The sequence below is a fragment of the Grammomys surdaster genome, unplaced genomic scaffold, assembly GCF_004785775.1.
Source record: "Grammomys surdaster isolate TR1022 unplaced genomic scaffold, NIH_TR_1.0 201, whole genome shotgun sequence".
NCBI lineage: Eukaryota > Metazoa > Chordata > Mammalia > Rodentia > Muridae > Grammomys > Grammomys surdaster.
The window spans coordinates 8,386,338-8,401,494 of NW_021604646.1; the positions used below are offsets into that span (position 1 = coordinate 8,386,338).

The window sequence follows — 15,157 nt, forward strand, 5'->3', positions numbered from 1 at the left end:
GAACTCCCACAGACACGTCAGGGATCTAACATAATGTCATATCATCTCAGAATGCCTGTTTAGGGAAGGCATTCTAGGTTCTGCTGCTCAGGTAAGGGAATAGAAGGCATCTGTCCAAGTCTGTGGACCAGCACACAGAATCCGCACGTTACATAGAATATTAATCTTGCAGTCTGCCTGCCTTCAAGGTTTTTTTTTTTTTAAAAAAAAAGATTTATTATTTTTATTTCATTTCATGTATATGCAGTGTTTTCCTACATGTATGTATTTGCACTATATGAGTGCCAGAGGAGGCCAGAAGAGAGCGTTGGATGCCCTGAAGCTGGAGTTAGTGTGAGCTGCCACGTGAGTGCTGTGACTAACCCAGGGTCCTCTGCAAGAGTAGAAAGTGCTCTTAACCTCTGAGCATCTCTCCAGCCCCTTCGCCCCTGCCCATATTTCATCTCTGTATTTGTCCCCCACCCCCCAACCAGGTAGGCTAAGCAGCAAACCTTACTGAGTGCTTTCAGCATCTGCCTGCAGTGAGCAGTCCTGATTATAGGAGGGGCAGGAAGGGGAAGGTCACTGGAGGGGTGACATTGACAGAGCTGGCTCCAAGACAGCCTTTGATCTCAAAAGACCAAAGCAACAATGGCCGGATGGCAGTAGTTACATTAAAATGGACAATACACGTCAAGTGATTATTTTTGCCAAACACCTCAAATTTTACTTATTTTACAAAAGTACCAAGTGACACACAGCTACAGAAAAAACACAGAGCTTAGCTTATATCCTTTAAAGTCAGAATGTCACATGAAAAGTCGGCGTGGAGTCTTACGTTTACTATAAAAGTTAAAGTCAAAAGTATACATTAGGATTTGAACTGTTTTCTTTCTAGAGATGTGACACACATGCTTCCTGGTTGGTGGCAGTCCACCAAAGATGACAGATGACCAGAAAACCTGTGTCCTGTCCCTCTCCCCAGGTCGAGCATCAACTTAGCAGGAGAGATTGTACGAAAACAAACAGCAGAGTCTCCCCCCACCCCCAATAAAAAACCCAGCTCACTGGCCTACACGAAGGACTGCACACAAGCATGCACAAGCACACCAAGCACTCTGTTGTGATAGGACAGCAGACACACATGCACAAGCACACCTAGCATGCTGTCACGACACAGCTATGCCCCATTTCTAGCACACAGCCTGTTTGTACTGGTGCCCAGCAAGGGGGCACCAATGGGAAAGCAGATCTGCACTCCAGCACTCACAACTAAAAAGCACACAGCATATAATACTTTGATCTTGTCAGTGGTTGATCATGGGCATCCCGAGATCATACTCACTAGGTTAGCCTGAGTTTTCATCTATAAAAATATGTTTCTTGAAAATAATGTTTAGAGAGTAGAGAACAGGGGGGCTACATCACGACCAGCAGGAGTCGCTGGTGAAAGGAGTGCTAATGTAAGGAGTCCATTTTCCCTTGTGGGGAGAGGACAGCTCTCTCAGTGGATCCTACAGCAGTCAAGCTGTAATCACAGGAGATTCAGAAACCAGGACAGGCAGCTGGTCTGTAACTCTCTAGATCAACACACCCAAACAAAAGCCCCATTGAGGCTGACACCTGAACCGGACCCAGGTGAAAACTGTAGGAGAACAAAGACTCACTAAAGCCTGCGGGATGAAGGGCTTACAATGATGTGGTGTTCACACTGTTGACACACTACACTACCATGTTGCTGGGGAAGAGAGCCCCTCACCTCCAAGGTGAGGTGGCCAACCCGGGCCTGCTCCAGAAGAGCCACTCAGAAGCATCTGGGAGAGGGATCTGTATGGGGATGGGAGCGAGGAATATGAGGGCTACTGACTGCAGGAAGGAGCTTCTGGAGAAGGCCAGGAGGGTCAGTCATGTTTTCCAGGACTCATCAATACTTCACATGAAGGAAGGGCTGTGGCACAGTGGGTCTTTGCAGGATGCATCTGTCGTCATTAGCCCATTTCTCTGAGCCTGCTGGGCTGGTGACTTCATACCGATCACACCTGTTGTGTGAAGGTGGGACCTAGTGCCGCAGGTTGTTCTGGGAAGCTGGCGTAGAAGATGACTTACACAGAGAAGTCACGACCAAGCCGCTGCTTAAGTCCAGTCCTCGGCCTTCCTTTTCCTACAGGAGAAAGCAGAGGACCTCAAGACACCATGAGTGGGGGGAAGCTCTCGTGACTCAGGACCCTCTGGAATTGGGGAACTGTGGCGATAGCAGGGAGGTCTGTGAGCTCCCAAGGAGCATACAGAGAGAGACAAGGCAGTAGGCTATTTCCTTTTTCTCAGCTATGGCCCTAGACACTCTTAAAAAAAAGACTTTCTTGGAGCCTGAGAAATGGCTTGGTGGTTAAAAGCACTGACTGCTCTTCCAGGGGACCTGGGTTTGATTCCCACCATAGCACACAACCGCCTCTATAACTTCAGTCCCAGGGGATCCTACCTCATCTTTTGGCCTCCATGGGCACAGACATACATGTATATGGTGCACAGACATACATGCAGGCAGACACTTATACACATAAAACATTTTATTATTATTAAACTTAAAAAATACGACTAACTGGGAATGGGCATGGTGCCATGCTTTAACCCAGGTTCTCAGGCAGTTGAAGCAGGAGGATGTCTGAGTTTAAGGCCAGGTTGGTCAGCATAGCAAATTCAAGGCTATATAGTAAGATTCAGTCTCAATAAATGCATACATAAGTAAGCAAGTGAAGCAGCTCCTTAGTCTGTGAAAGGAGCCTGCATGAAAAGTGACGTCTTTGTTGGAAGCCTTGAGCTAGTTTCATCAAAACAGAAAGGTCCTTGTCACAAGGGCACACCTCAAAAGCCACCACACTAACACTAACCATTTTAAGGGGAGGTTGGGGGGGGGACGACAAAAGATAGAGGACACAGGGCAGGTGGTTGTCTCCATAGCTCTGCCCTGTGTGGCTCCTTGAGGCTAAGGAGGCGAGCCGCCATAACTTACTGCTCTGTAGTCCAGGAACATCTCCTTGAAAGCCAGAAAATCCGTGAATGTGAGCAACATGTCAAAGATGTCCCCAGCCACTTCATCTTTATGGTGCCTGCAAGAGACAGAGTGTGGGCTTTGTGAATGAACAGGGAGACAGACTCCCTTCAAGACGCACAAGTTAGGCATGGTGGGGCACGTCTATCAGCACCTAGGAGGTGGAGGCAGAAGGATCAGGCGTGTGACCAGCCTTGTCTATAAGAGACCCTGTCCCCCCCGCCCAAAAAAAAAAAAGTGGTTGGAGAGAGGGTTCAGAGGGTTCACTGCTGCTCCTGCAGAGGACTCAGGCTTATTTCCAGTGTGCATGTGGATACTCACAATTGCCTGTAACTCAGTTCTAGAGGGTCTAAAACCCTCTTCTGGCCTCTGGAGGCTCCTGCATGCACGTGGTACACAGAAACTCATGCAGGCTCATGCACATACACATACATTTAAAAATCTCCTTTAAAAAACAGCCTTGCAAAGGTACAGAGGGCCCACCACTCTACTCAGGACCCAGCCAGTTCTCAGTGAAGACAAGGAGAGAGTGGGCTTTCCTCAGTCGAGGGGAGGAAAGTGAGAAGCCCAGAACCAGAGTCAAACTCAACTCACTGCAGTGTGGTTGTGAAGGCCGCCATGTTGAAGCCTGGGATACGCTCCAGCAACTGCTCTTCAATGTACTTCTCCACCAGGGAAATCTGCAGCAGTGGAGACAGGGAGGTGTAGGCCCTCGGGTCATTACCTGAGATCCTGTGGGTGGGTGGGTGCGTGCGTGTTCGTGTGCGTGTGTATGTGTGTGCATGCACATGCCTGCACATTTACCATGAGTGCAGATGGCTGCAGAGGCCAGAAGAGGGTGTTGGATCCTCTGGAACTAGAGTTATAGCCACTGGATGTCGGTGCTGAGGCGCTCTGCAGTTCTGGGGAGCTGTCTGTCCAGCCCTGTGTACTTTACTTATCATTACTGTGTACATGATGCTTGTGAGTGTGCGTGTGGGCATCAAAGGACAGCTCCTATGGACCTGTGCTCTCCCTCCGTCTTTTATGTTTTACCTACTGGCCGTCTTGTTGGCACTGTTGTATCACAGCTGAGGACAAGATTATGGTAAAGGCAAACTTGTTTTAAACCAGAAGGTGCAAGCTCACCAACCACTTCACGAAAATCTTTTAGAAAATAGCTCCAGAATCTGGCAAGAGAAAAATGATCTAAACCAGATTCCAATCAGCATTCCCCTGGCAGGGCTGGCATATATAAAAAGTAAACTAATTCCAACTTGTTTTTTTTTTTTGTTTTGTTTCTTTAAAAAAATAATCTTGCTGAACAACCTAAGATGACTTGAAATTTACTAGGTGGCCCAGGGAGGCATCCAACTTGCTGCCATCCTCCTGCCTCTGCCTCTTGAGTGCTAGTGGCAGGTGGCTACAGGTGCTACCATGCTTTGTAACATTTTTTGATTCTTTTTTTTTTTTTTTGGTTTTTCGAGACAGGGTTTCTCTGTGTAGCCCTGGCTGTCCTGGAACTCACTCTGTAGACCAGGCTGGCCTCGAACTCAGAAATCCACCTGCCTCTGCCTCCCAAGTGCTGGGATTAAAGGTGTGCGCCACTACTGCCCGGCTAATTTAAACTTTTTAATAGTATATATTAATTATACATAATGGAGCTAAGTTCAGATTTTAAGGAAACCCTAATTTTTCTGGTAGGAGAAATATCTACTTACATATTCATTAAAAATGGGAGTATAGGTGAGTTTATTCTCTTCCGTGTCTTCAAATTCCTGGTAGTACTTGTCCATGAAGTTTCTCTGCAATAACTGGAACTCGTCATCTGATACAATTTAGTAAAATTTAAATTTTAGTAAAATATATCTAAAATTTAAAATGTCAACCTTTCAAAATAAACACTTTGCTGGCTTACAAGTCTTTGCAACTGTTTTATTTTTAGCTTTTGGGATAAGCTCTCCATAAATACATATGCTCGGCTGACCTGGAATTCACTCTGTAGACCAGGCTGGCCCTGGACTTGTAGGCCATCCTTCCGACTCTGAGTGCTGGGGTCGCAGCTGCCCACCACAGCAGGTAGTGGTGGTGCACAGCTTTAACCCGGCACTCAGGAGGCAGAGGCAGGCGGACCTAACTATGAAGCCAGTCTGGTCTACAGAGCAAAAACCAGGGTAGACAGGGCTATATAGAGAAACCTTGTTTCAAACAAAACTGAAGAAACAAAAAGGCAAAAAACAAATGAAACACACACACACACACACACACACACACACACCGGGGGGGGGGGGGTTCGGGGGAGGAGCGGCACATAATCTATCCAAATAAGATGCCTTGTGAACCCTGACACACTATTTGCCGCCTAGGAAGAACTATCTGGTATGTCTCTTTATCATATACATTGACTGTGTATATAAAAGGTCAGTTCTCAAATTGGGAGATTTCAAACAGGCAAGAGGCCCTTCTTTCCTACTTAAAGGTTTTTCCTTTTAAATTACATTTTCTTTTACTCATTTTTATGTGTATATGTGCACCTGCTTGCCATGGCATGCGGGTAGAAGGTCAGAGGAAAACCTGTAGGAGAGTCTTTCCTTCTACTGTCCACATACAAGGGTCTTGGGAATTGAACTCAGGTCATCAGGCTTGGCAGCAAGTACTTTAGCCACTGAACCATCTTATTGGCCATTCTTATTTTTAAACTACATATTTATTTTGAGACAGCATCTCACTGTGTAACTGACTGGCTTGAAACTTGCTATGTGTAATTCCAGGCTAGCTGGGAACTCACAGAGATCCTCCTGTATGTTGGAATTAGCGCATGTGCTATGGTACCCATCCAGAGGATGGGTGTGGACTCTCTCCCTCTACCATGTGGGTCTTACAGATTATAGTTGGCCTTCAGGCTTATGAGCCATCTTGCTGTGCCCGTCTCCCCTATTTTAATATCATTTTAGCAGCAGTAGTGAAAACCACATAGTGGGTTAAAGGGTGGGGTCTGTAAGAGACCAGATTGCCTGGGTTCAAACCCTACCTTAGCCATATACTTTGTATAATCTTGGACAAGTGACTTTATTTCTGTAGACCCCAGTCTCCTCATCTGGAGCATAAAGATGACTGTTGTGTCTGCCAAAGTGAATTCAAAGCTTGTCAGGTGAATTCAGAGGAGAGTTCAGGTAGAGATTCACAGCAAACACTCAAGGTCAAGAAGTATGGAATTTTAACAATTCTGGGTCAACTAGCATGTCTACAACTAAAAGGAAGTCTTTAAAAAGGGACCCAGAGTTAAGCTCATTTCTCTACAACAGGTGGGATATCCATGGTGGGCAAAACCAACTGAGAACTCCTCAGGAGAGGGCTTCTGGTGAGACATAGGAGCCGTGGGCTTGGATCCAGACTGCATGTGAAGGTGAATTTTCAGACTAACCTGGGTTAAGCCACATACCCCAAACCAAACAACAGGGTCTTTTTCTAATTGCTAGGGAAGCTGACAAGCTGTCAAATTTAGTTTTTTTTTTTTTCTTTCTGTCTTCAACTTTGGATTTATTTCTGCCTGCTGGCCACTTAGCAGAATGGAAAGATCCCCAAAAGGATCTGGAAATAGGAACTAAGAATACAAGGAAACAGGAAGGTACGGTAGCTCATGCTTGCGATCCTAGTGCTTGGAAGCCTGAGGCAATAAGACAGGAAGATCAGGGCTGGCCTGGACATTAGACCCTAAAAACAAACTCTCAACACTGAACCAACCAACAAGGCACACCAAGAATATAAAGTGTATTGCTGATTTTGTGTGTCAGCTTGACACAAGCTAGAGTCATCAGGGAGGAAGGAAATGGATCCACGTGATCCAGTTGATCCAAGCCGTACATAGTGGTCCATCCATTCCAGGAGAATAGATCTGTGAGTTTGAGGCCAGCCTGGTCTACAGAAAGTTCCAGGACAGCCAGGGCTACACAGAGAAACCCTGTCTCAAAAAACAACAATACCAAAAACAACCCAAAAACTAATTATCATTTTACTGGCTGGTTTTGTGTGTCAACTTGACACAAGCTGGAGTTATTATAGAAAAAGGAGCCTCCCTTGAGGAAATGCCTTCATGAAATCCAGCTGTATTTTCTCAATCAGTGATCATGGGGGGTTGGGGGAGAGGCCCAGCTCATTGTGGGTGGTGCCATCCCTGGGCTGGTAGTCCTGGGTTCTCTAAGAAAGCAACCTGAGCAAGCCAGGGGATGAAATCTAGTAAGCAGCACCTCTCCATGGTCTCTGCATCAGCTCCTGCCTCCAAGTTCCTGCCCTGTGTGAGTGAGTTCCTGTCCTGACTTCCTTTGGTGATGAACAGCAATGTGGAAGTGTAAGCTGAATAAACCCTTTCCTCCCCAACTTGCTTCTTGGTCATGATGTTTTGGGCAGGAATACAAACCCTGACTGAGACAAACAACAACAAAAGAATATGAAGAGATCCAATGAGATTCGACACCTTGTTCCTACATGGACAAGTGCTATATAGGGGTATGATTTATGTTCTGTCCTATAGCATGAAAATGTTAAAGCTCAAAATGATATAAAAACCAAGATTGTTCTTACTGTATATGTGAAGTACATTGGTCAGTATCATCTGAAACCAGGTCTTTTTTAAATTATATTTTTACTTATTTTGTTTTTGAGTGGGTGCATGAATGCTACAGCCTGTATATGGAAGTCTGAGGACAACTTTTAGGAGCCAGTACTACCTTGTGGATCCTGGGGATTAATTAATCTAAGGTTGTCAGGCTTCCTGGTGAGTGGCTCTACCTACTGAGCCATCTTGCTGACCCACAGATTGTTTCTAAGACTACAAAGCTCAGTATGGCTTGCTTGCTATTAACATTGTGCTGCGTGTTTAAAATGTCAGTGTTTACTTCTCTGCACGCCCTTATACACAGAGGTTTGGGATGCTGAGATGGCTTGGGGGCTGAAGGCACAGATAATTCGAGATCAACTCTCAGAACTCACATAAAGGTGGAAGGAGAGACTCCACAAAGGTGTCCTCTGACCTCCATGTATCCATGGTGTCCTGGAAACAACCCCACCCACAATCCATCACACATGGAAATGAATACATTTTTAAAAAATTGTTTTGGGCTGGAGAGATAGCTCAGTGGTTAAGAGCACTGACTGCTCTTCCAGAGGTCCTGAGTTCAATTCCCAGCAACCACATGGAGGCTTACAACCATCTGTTATGGGATCCGATGCCCTCTTCTGGTGTGCCTGAGTATGCATGTACTCATATACACAGTGTACTCATACATAAAATAAATAAATCTTTTAAAAAAAATGTTTTAAAGCAAGGGTCTACTTGATTTAAATCAAGGAACCGAACAAAGGAACTAGAGGGGCACAGGTCACTTAGGGGTGTTGAAACTTACCCATAATAATGTCCTCTAAACATCCAACCACAGCATCAAATTCTGCGTCAGAGGCAGAGGAGCTGAAAAACACATCAGGATTAGGTGCTAGTCCAAATAATTATTTCACGAGCTGAACTTGTGTTTTCTGCGGATAAGGGGATGGAACCCAAGGCTTCGCACACACCAGGCAATCAAAACAAAGCCCCCCAAAATAAAAAAAATAAATAATACATAAAAATAATAATGGCAAGATGATCCTCCCATCACTCAGTTTCACCAATCAAGGATTACTATCTAGTATAGAAATTACAAACACAGGAAAACACCCGTGACGAAAACCGGTATGGCAATCACAAAAGAAGCAAATAATTTGGGTAGCTCAGGCTGGTGTGGCACATCTTCAGACTTCCGCGTTTATTACCCGCGGGATTTACTCACCGCATCCTGGCTCTTAACGCCACACCTATCTGCTGGTGAGTGTGACCACACGGGGGAGGAACACCGGCCTAGGAGTGGCTTGAGACAGGTGGTGAGGCCGCCGCCAGCCTGGGCAGCTCAAGGCCTCTAGGTTTTGCTGACGGCCACGATTGAGGCCAGAGGATTGTGATGGAAGCGCTGGTAATCGGTGACATATGCCCGCGGTGGCCGCGGGAAGAAAATGCCCTGCTAGAGCGAAGCTCCGACCGGCCAGCCCGCGCCCGGCCCCGGGGGACACCGGCAGGCCGAGGTTGAGCAGACCCTGGCCGCGTCACTTACAAGGACAGTGCGAAGCTCTCTTCTTCTAGGGCGTCCATCGTAGGGGCGCTGCAGTCACCGGCCCGGGCCCGCGGCCCCGCCGCCTCCTACCGCGCCCGCCGCCCGGCCGGGCTTCTCTCTGGCCCGAGCGGCCTCAACCGCATCAAGGGCCCGCAGAAGGCCGCACCCGCGCCCCGCCCGACGATCGCGCGAGGCCGGGGCTGCGGCTCCTGGCTGGGCCCAGCGCCCGCCGGCCTCTCGCGGGGCCACCCCGCCAGTGTGTTAGGGCAGGCGGTGCTCACAGCCCCGCCTCCCGTCACCATGGTTACCCGCGGCTCCAGCAGCCAATCACAGCCTCAGGTTCCCGGGTCTCATGCAGAAGACTGCAAAAAATGGTGGCAGTCTGTCGACTCTTTTTTCTGGATGAAAGAATGGGAGCCAAGAGCCTCAGTTTCTTCACTTGCAGTTTAGGAATTGTAAAGATTAGGTAGTTGAAGCCGTGTTTTAAGAGCGCTGGAGATGGCCAAATTGCTCGAAAGCAGCCTCATATTTTGCCCTAGATAATGCAGACGTCTAATTTACCAGAAAGTTGCTTCTTGGAAATATGGAAGGTTCCACGCACGGCATTAAGTCGATAACTTGTAACTTAATTTGTAATCTTCAAATCAAGAGCAAGAGCAGGGCGTGGTGGCATGAGTCTGTAGTCCCAGCATTGGGAAGGTGGAGGTTCAAGGCTCAGCTACCTAGTGAGTTTGCTGCCAGCTTACTGGCAATAAACCTCCCCAAACCGTAAACAATTATTAGGCAGTAAATGGTTTCTTGGATAATTACGCAGCACAAAAAAGTTGACAGCCACTGAGAGCGATGTAATCAGATACTGAATAACTGCTTCAGGGAAAGTCCCTTCTAAAACTGCCACAGCATGAAGAGAGGTTTCCTGGGATTGATTTCCCCACCTTTTTTTTTTTTTCTTTTTTTTTTAGGTATGCCTCTTTGGTGGTCTGATACCTTTTAGCCAATTGTGTATGTAGTACATAACTAGAAAATTTATGGTATGAATTAGGGTTAAGTGGCCAATCTGAATCAGACATTGTGGAATGGACATAAAATGTGTGTCCATGGATCTTAACAGCATCTGGAAACAAGATGATTTCAAAGACACTGGAAGATCAGAGTATTGTGGTCAGTGTCAAGTGAAGACAAGTGTGTGGCTGTTTTTTTGTCAACTTGACCTGAGTGACCTGGAAAGAAGGGAACTCAGTTGATTTTGCTTACGTGTCTGTATGTCTTTTTTTAAGACAGGGTTTCTCTGTGTTGCCCTGGCTGTCCTGGAAATCACTCTGTAGATCAAGCTGGCCTTGAACTCAGAGACTTACCTGCCTCTGCCTTCTAAGTGCGTACATTAAAGGCCATGTGCCATTACCTCCTGGGTTTGAATGTGGATTATTTTAATGATTGGTGCAGGAAGGCCCAGCCCTCTGTGGGTGGTGCCACATCTGGGGAGGTGTAGGATCTATATAAGGAAGCTCAGCAAGCTACCGGAGAACAAGCCAGTAAACAGCATTTCTTTATCTACTTCAGTTCCTGCCTCTAGGTTCTTATCCCAACTTCTCTCAGTGATGGACTGTTGCATAGATGTGGAAACAAAATAAACCCTTTCTTTTCCCAAATTGGTTTTGTTCAGTGTTTTGATAAGCAAACTAGGACAAGCATCTAAAAATTGTTCCATTGAGCATTGGTCAGACAGCTCAGAGCAGACAGCTAAGAGCCTTTTAGGCCCTTTTTCTATATCCCATTTACTTCTGAGTACATACATGAACTGCCTGCTGATTCTAAATCATGGATCCAAGGAGAAAAGGAATGAAATTTTTGTCTCTACTAGTTACCTATTGCTATTTACAACCCCTCCTCTCCCAAGAAACCTAGTGAACTAAAACATTTTATTTACTTATTAATCTGCATTTGGGGATGGTCTTGGCAAGGACAAGGTCTTTTTACCATTTGGTTGCAATGGAGCTTGAGATGCTTCTCACAGAGCTCAAGTGGGTGGCAATTTAGTGGTGGATAGTGGCTGGGAGTTGGTGAGGAATTCGGTGGGTGGGGGTAGTGGCTTGGGGAAAGGTGTCAGTTCCTCTCCATACAGGCTTTCTGGAGGTGTTTGGATTTTTCCTCACACGACAGCAATTGGACTGGAGCAAGTATTCCTGTCAGGCATGATGAAGTACACCTTTAATCCCAGCCCTTGGGAGGCAGAGGCAGATAGGTATGTTTGAGGTCAGTCTGATCTACAAAGGAAGTTCAAGACCAGCCAGGACTATGAGAGATCCTGTCAAAACCAAAAAAAAAAAAAAAAACCAAAACCAAAACAAAAAACAAAACAGCACCCCCCTTCCAATATTCCAAGAGATAAGAAGAAGAATCATCAGGTAAAACACTCTACATATCAAATAAAATCTGGAAAAAAAAAAGAGGCTGGAGAAATGGCTCATAGGTTGAATACTTTGTGTTCTTCTTGAGTTCAGTCCCCAGTACCCATAGCAGGCAGCTCAAGCTCTGGAACTCAATGCCTTCTTCTTTAAAAAAAGAAAAAAGCTAAGTAGGGTGGCACATGCTTTTAATTTCAGCACTGGGGAGGCAGAGGCAGGAAGATCTCTCTTAGTTCAAGGCCTGTCAGGATTAAATGGTGAGACTTTGTCTAAAGACAAACCAACAGCAAACAAGAATCCTTGATTTTTTTAAGTTTAAAAAGTATTACATTTTGCTTGTATGTGTTTACATGCACATGGCAGTGCACAGTGCATGAGGATCAACAATTCGCAGGGGTTGGTTTTCTCTTTTACAATATGGATACCAGGGGTCAAACTCAGGTCATTAGGCTTGGTGGCAAATACCTTTGCCTGCTGAATGAGTATCTTGTCAGCACTTTTTTCACTAAAAAAACTTTAAAAAATTATTCTATGAGTATAGATGCTTTGCTTGCATGTATGCCTCTGAATCACATGCATGTCTGTTGCTTGAGGAGACCAGAAGGTGTTGGATAACCTGGAACTGGAGTTATATATGGTTGTGAGACACAATGTGGGTGCTGGGGATCAAAGCTGAGTCCTCTGGGAGAATAACCATTGCTTTTTATTATTGATGCATCTCTCCAGCCCCAGTCTTTCACTTTTTTTTGGAACAGGATTTCAAACTCTGTAGCTCAGGCAAGGCTGGAACTCACAATGTAATCCAGCTATCCTCAAACTCATAACAGATCTCCTGCCCCTACAATGCTGGGATTATAGGCATAAGCCACCATAACTAGGTACATTAAAACTATTTTTGCTGGGTCTGGTGGTACACGTCTTTAGTTTCAGCACTTGGGAGGCAGAGGCAGGCAGATCTCATGAGTTTGAGACCAGCCTTGTCTGAATATCAAGTTTTAGGACAGCTAGAGCTACATGGTGAGACTCTGACAAACAAAAAAACAAAACAAAACCCAAAAAACTATTCCTGTCCAGTGTGGTGGTCCACAGCTTTAGTTCTAGCACTGGGAGGCAGAGGGATCTCTGTGAGTTCCATGCCAGCCTGGTGTACATAGCCAGTTCTAGGACAGGCCAATAGGAGCTTCACAGTGAGATCCTGCCTCAAAAACAAAAAACAAAAGAAACACATAATTTCCTAAGTGAATAAGCAATTGTACAAGATAAAAGAGTGGACAGCCTCAGAAAGAGCTCATTTTCTTTCTTTCTTTTTTTTTTTTTTTTTTTTTGGTTTTTTGAGACAGGGTTTCTCTGTGTAGCCCTGGCTGTCCTGGAACTCACTCTGTAGACCAGGCTGGTCTCGAACTCAGAAATCCGCCTGCCTCTGCCTCCCAAGTGCTGGGATTAAAGGCGTGCGCCACCACCGCCCGGCAAGAGCACATTTTCAAGGATACAAATTCAAGATGGTTTAAATCATAAAACTCATTTCTTACTGCAGTAGTTATATCCGTTTCTGTGGCTCAATCATTATTACCTGGAACTGCAAATAGCATCATGATATTTTTCTTGCTTTACATTATTCAAAAGATGTGAAGAAAAAAAAGAAAAAGTCAAAAGAAAAAAAAAGGAAAAGAAAAAAGATAGCAGGAGAGATAGCTCAGCAGATTGATCTTCCAGAGGACCTGGGTTCAATTCCCAACGCTCAGGTATCGTTCACAACTGTCTTTAACTCCAGTTCCAGGGCATCTGATACCCTCACACAGACATATGCAGGCATGTAAAAATAAATTAATTAAAAAAGAAAAAGATATTTTAAGTTGGGTAGTGTGGTGGGTCATGCCTGTAATCCCAGCCCTTGGGAGGCAGAGATACAGGCAGGTCCCTGAGTTCAAGGCCAGCCTGAACAAAGTCTACAAAGTGAGTTTCAGGACAGCCAAAGCCACACAGAGAAACCCTGTCTTCAAAACAGTAAAAAATCAACCAACTAACACCAAACTAAACCAAAACCCCAATTTACTATTTTTCTGACTGGAACTCTAAGATTTCCCCAACAAATCACTGGGGAAATGCTGTAACTTCTTTGTTTTTTCCCTTTGATAGTAATGCACTGACAATATATTTTAAAAAAATGTCTAGGTTTTCTCGTAGTTTTAGCTCCTGTTAGATTCTCTGCTTCCCCAGTTATTCTTTTATTCTCCCAAATAGAGGGCAGAGTCATCCTCTAAAAACACTATCCAGGTACTTCCAAGGTTCATAAACATGCTCTTGCCTTTTTCTATTGTATTTAGGAGGAAATACAAGCTCTTTATCTGGGCTTCATGAGCATCCCCTGACCTCCAGCAGCAGAGCAAGCTCCTCTCACCATGTCCTGTCTTCCCTGCACCAGCTTTCTTCCTTAGTGAGGACCTTTGTCCACAGTGCTATGCCCACCTAGACAACCAGTCCTAGGAACCTCTCTTCAGTCCCTTCTGCCTGGTACAACCTTATGTCTCCCATAGTTTTCTTCTGACAACTTCTCCTACCCATTTATTAGCCAAACCATCTAAAGTAGTTCTGCCTAATTCTCCCCATAACTATATGCTTATGTCCGCGGCAGCATATTCTTCCCTTCATGGCATTAGCAAACTATCACAGTACACAGAAATTACACTGCTTCTTCCTGCTGTCACTTCATAAGCAGATGTCTGACATTTCACACAGGCAAGTCCCAGGACCTACTACTATAGCTGCTCAGTGAAGATCTGCTAGATGGACATGTAATTAAACAAGATCTTTTTGTCGTTCTGGGTGGCTTGGAGCTCTGTGATTAGCCTGCTTCTGCCTTCCTGGTGCTCGGACTAAAGGCATGCACTCATATTGGGGATTGGTTCTAATGCTTTGAATTAATTTGGCCCCCAAAATCAGAAATCTGTGTATCCAAATGCTGAAGGTCCTTGAACCCAATTAGTTTTTGATTGATCAATAAAGAGCCAATGGCCAATGGATGGACAGGTAGACTGAAGCACAACCTTTAGATTTGTGTAGGCTAGGAACTGGGAGAAAGGAAGGAGAGAGACTACCATGTCTCAGAGGGAGACAGATAAATTTAGAGCTGAAGAAAATTCATGAAAAATGTAGGTGGAAAGGGAAAGTGGCTCTATGGGTTGCCCAGAAGGTAATAGGGCAGCAAAGATAAAACATAGAGTTAGGAGGTATTGAGCAAGAAGTACTGGAGGGAAATGTATGCTAGCTAGGCAGGAGGATTAGAACTACCCAGCCTTTGAGCTAGTCAGGGCACATCAAAAATTAACTGGTGTGTGTGTGTGTGTGTGTGTGTGTGTGTGTAGGTCTTTCATTTGAGAATCTAGATAGCTCTTGGGTGGGTGTGCGCGTTCGACCCGTCAGGAGCACAAAGTGGTATAGCTAATTTGCCGCTATACATAGTGCCTAGTTAAACTAATTTTCTTCTTCTTTGAGGTGCTAGGAAAGGAGCACAGGGCCTTGAGCATGCCAGACAGTAATCTACCACTGAGCTAAAGATCCAGTGCTATACAGACCTGACTGTTCTGGAATTTACTATGTAGTAGCTT

At 45.3% G+C, this 15,157-nt stretch overlaps 1 protein-coding gene across 1 annotated transcript; it reads right to left on the minus strand.

The window, feature by feature from the left end:
- Positions 1 to 680: 680 nt before the first annotated feature.
- Positions 681 to 9,245, minus strand: Arl2bp (ADP ribosylation factor like GTPase 2 binding protein). Its single transcript, XM_028770414.1, has 6 exons — positions 9,148 to 9,245; positions 8,410 to 8,471; positions 4,729 to 4,835; positions 3,623 to 3,708; positions 2,990 to 3,086; positions 681 to 2,140 (listed from the first exon to the last, which is right to left on the minus strand). Exons 1-6 carry the CDS (start codon positions 9,183 to 9,185, stop codon positions 2,039 to 2,041), a joined length of 492 nt encoding a protein of 163 aa, XP_028626247.1. The 5' UTR covers positions 9,186 to 9,245; the 3' UTR covers positions 681 to 2,038.
- Between the last annotated feature and the right edge of the window lie 5,912 nt (positions 9,246 to 15,157).

Coding starts and splice junctions, on each gene's coding strand:
- Arl2bp (XM_028770414.1), bottom strand. CDS start 9,185: ATGGACGCCCTAGAAGAAGAGAGCTTCGCACTGTCCTT. Junction 3,709..4,728: donor CTCCCATTTTTAATGAATAT/GTAAGTAGATAT, acceptor CCACTGCTGCAG/ATTTCCCTGGTGGAGAAGTA. Junction 3,087..3,622: donor GCCTTCACAACCACACTGCA/GTGAGTTGAGTT, acceptor TGTCTCTTGCAG/GCACCATAAAGATGAAGTGG.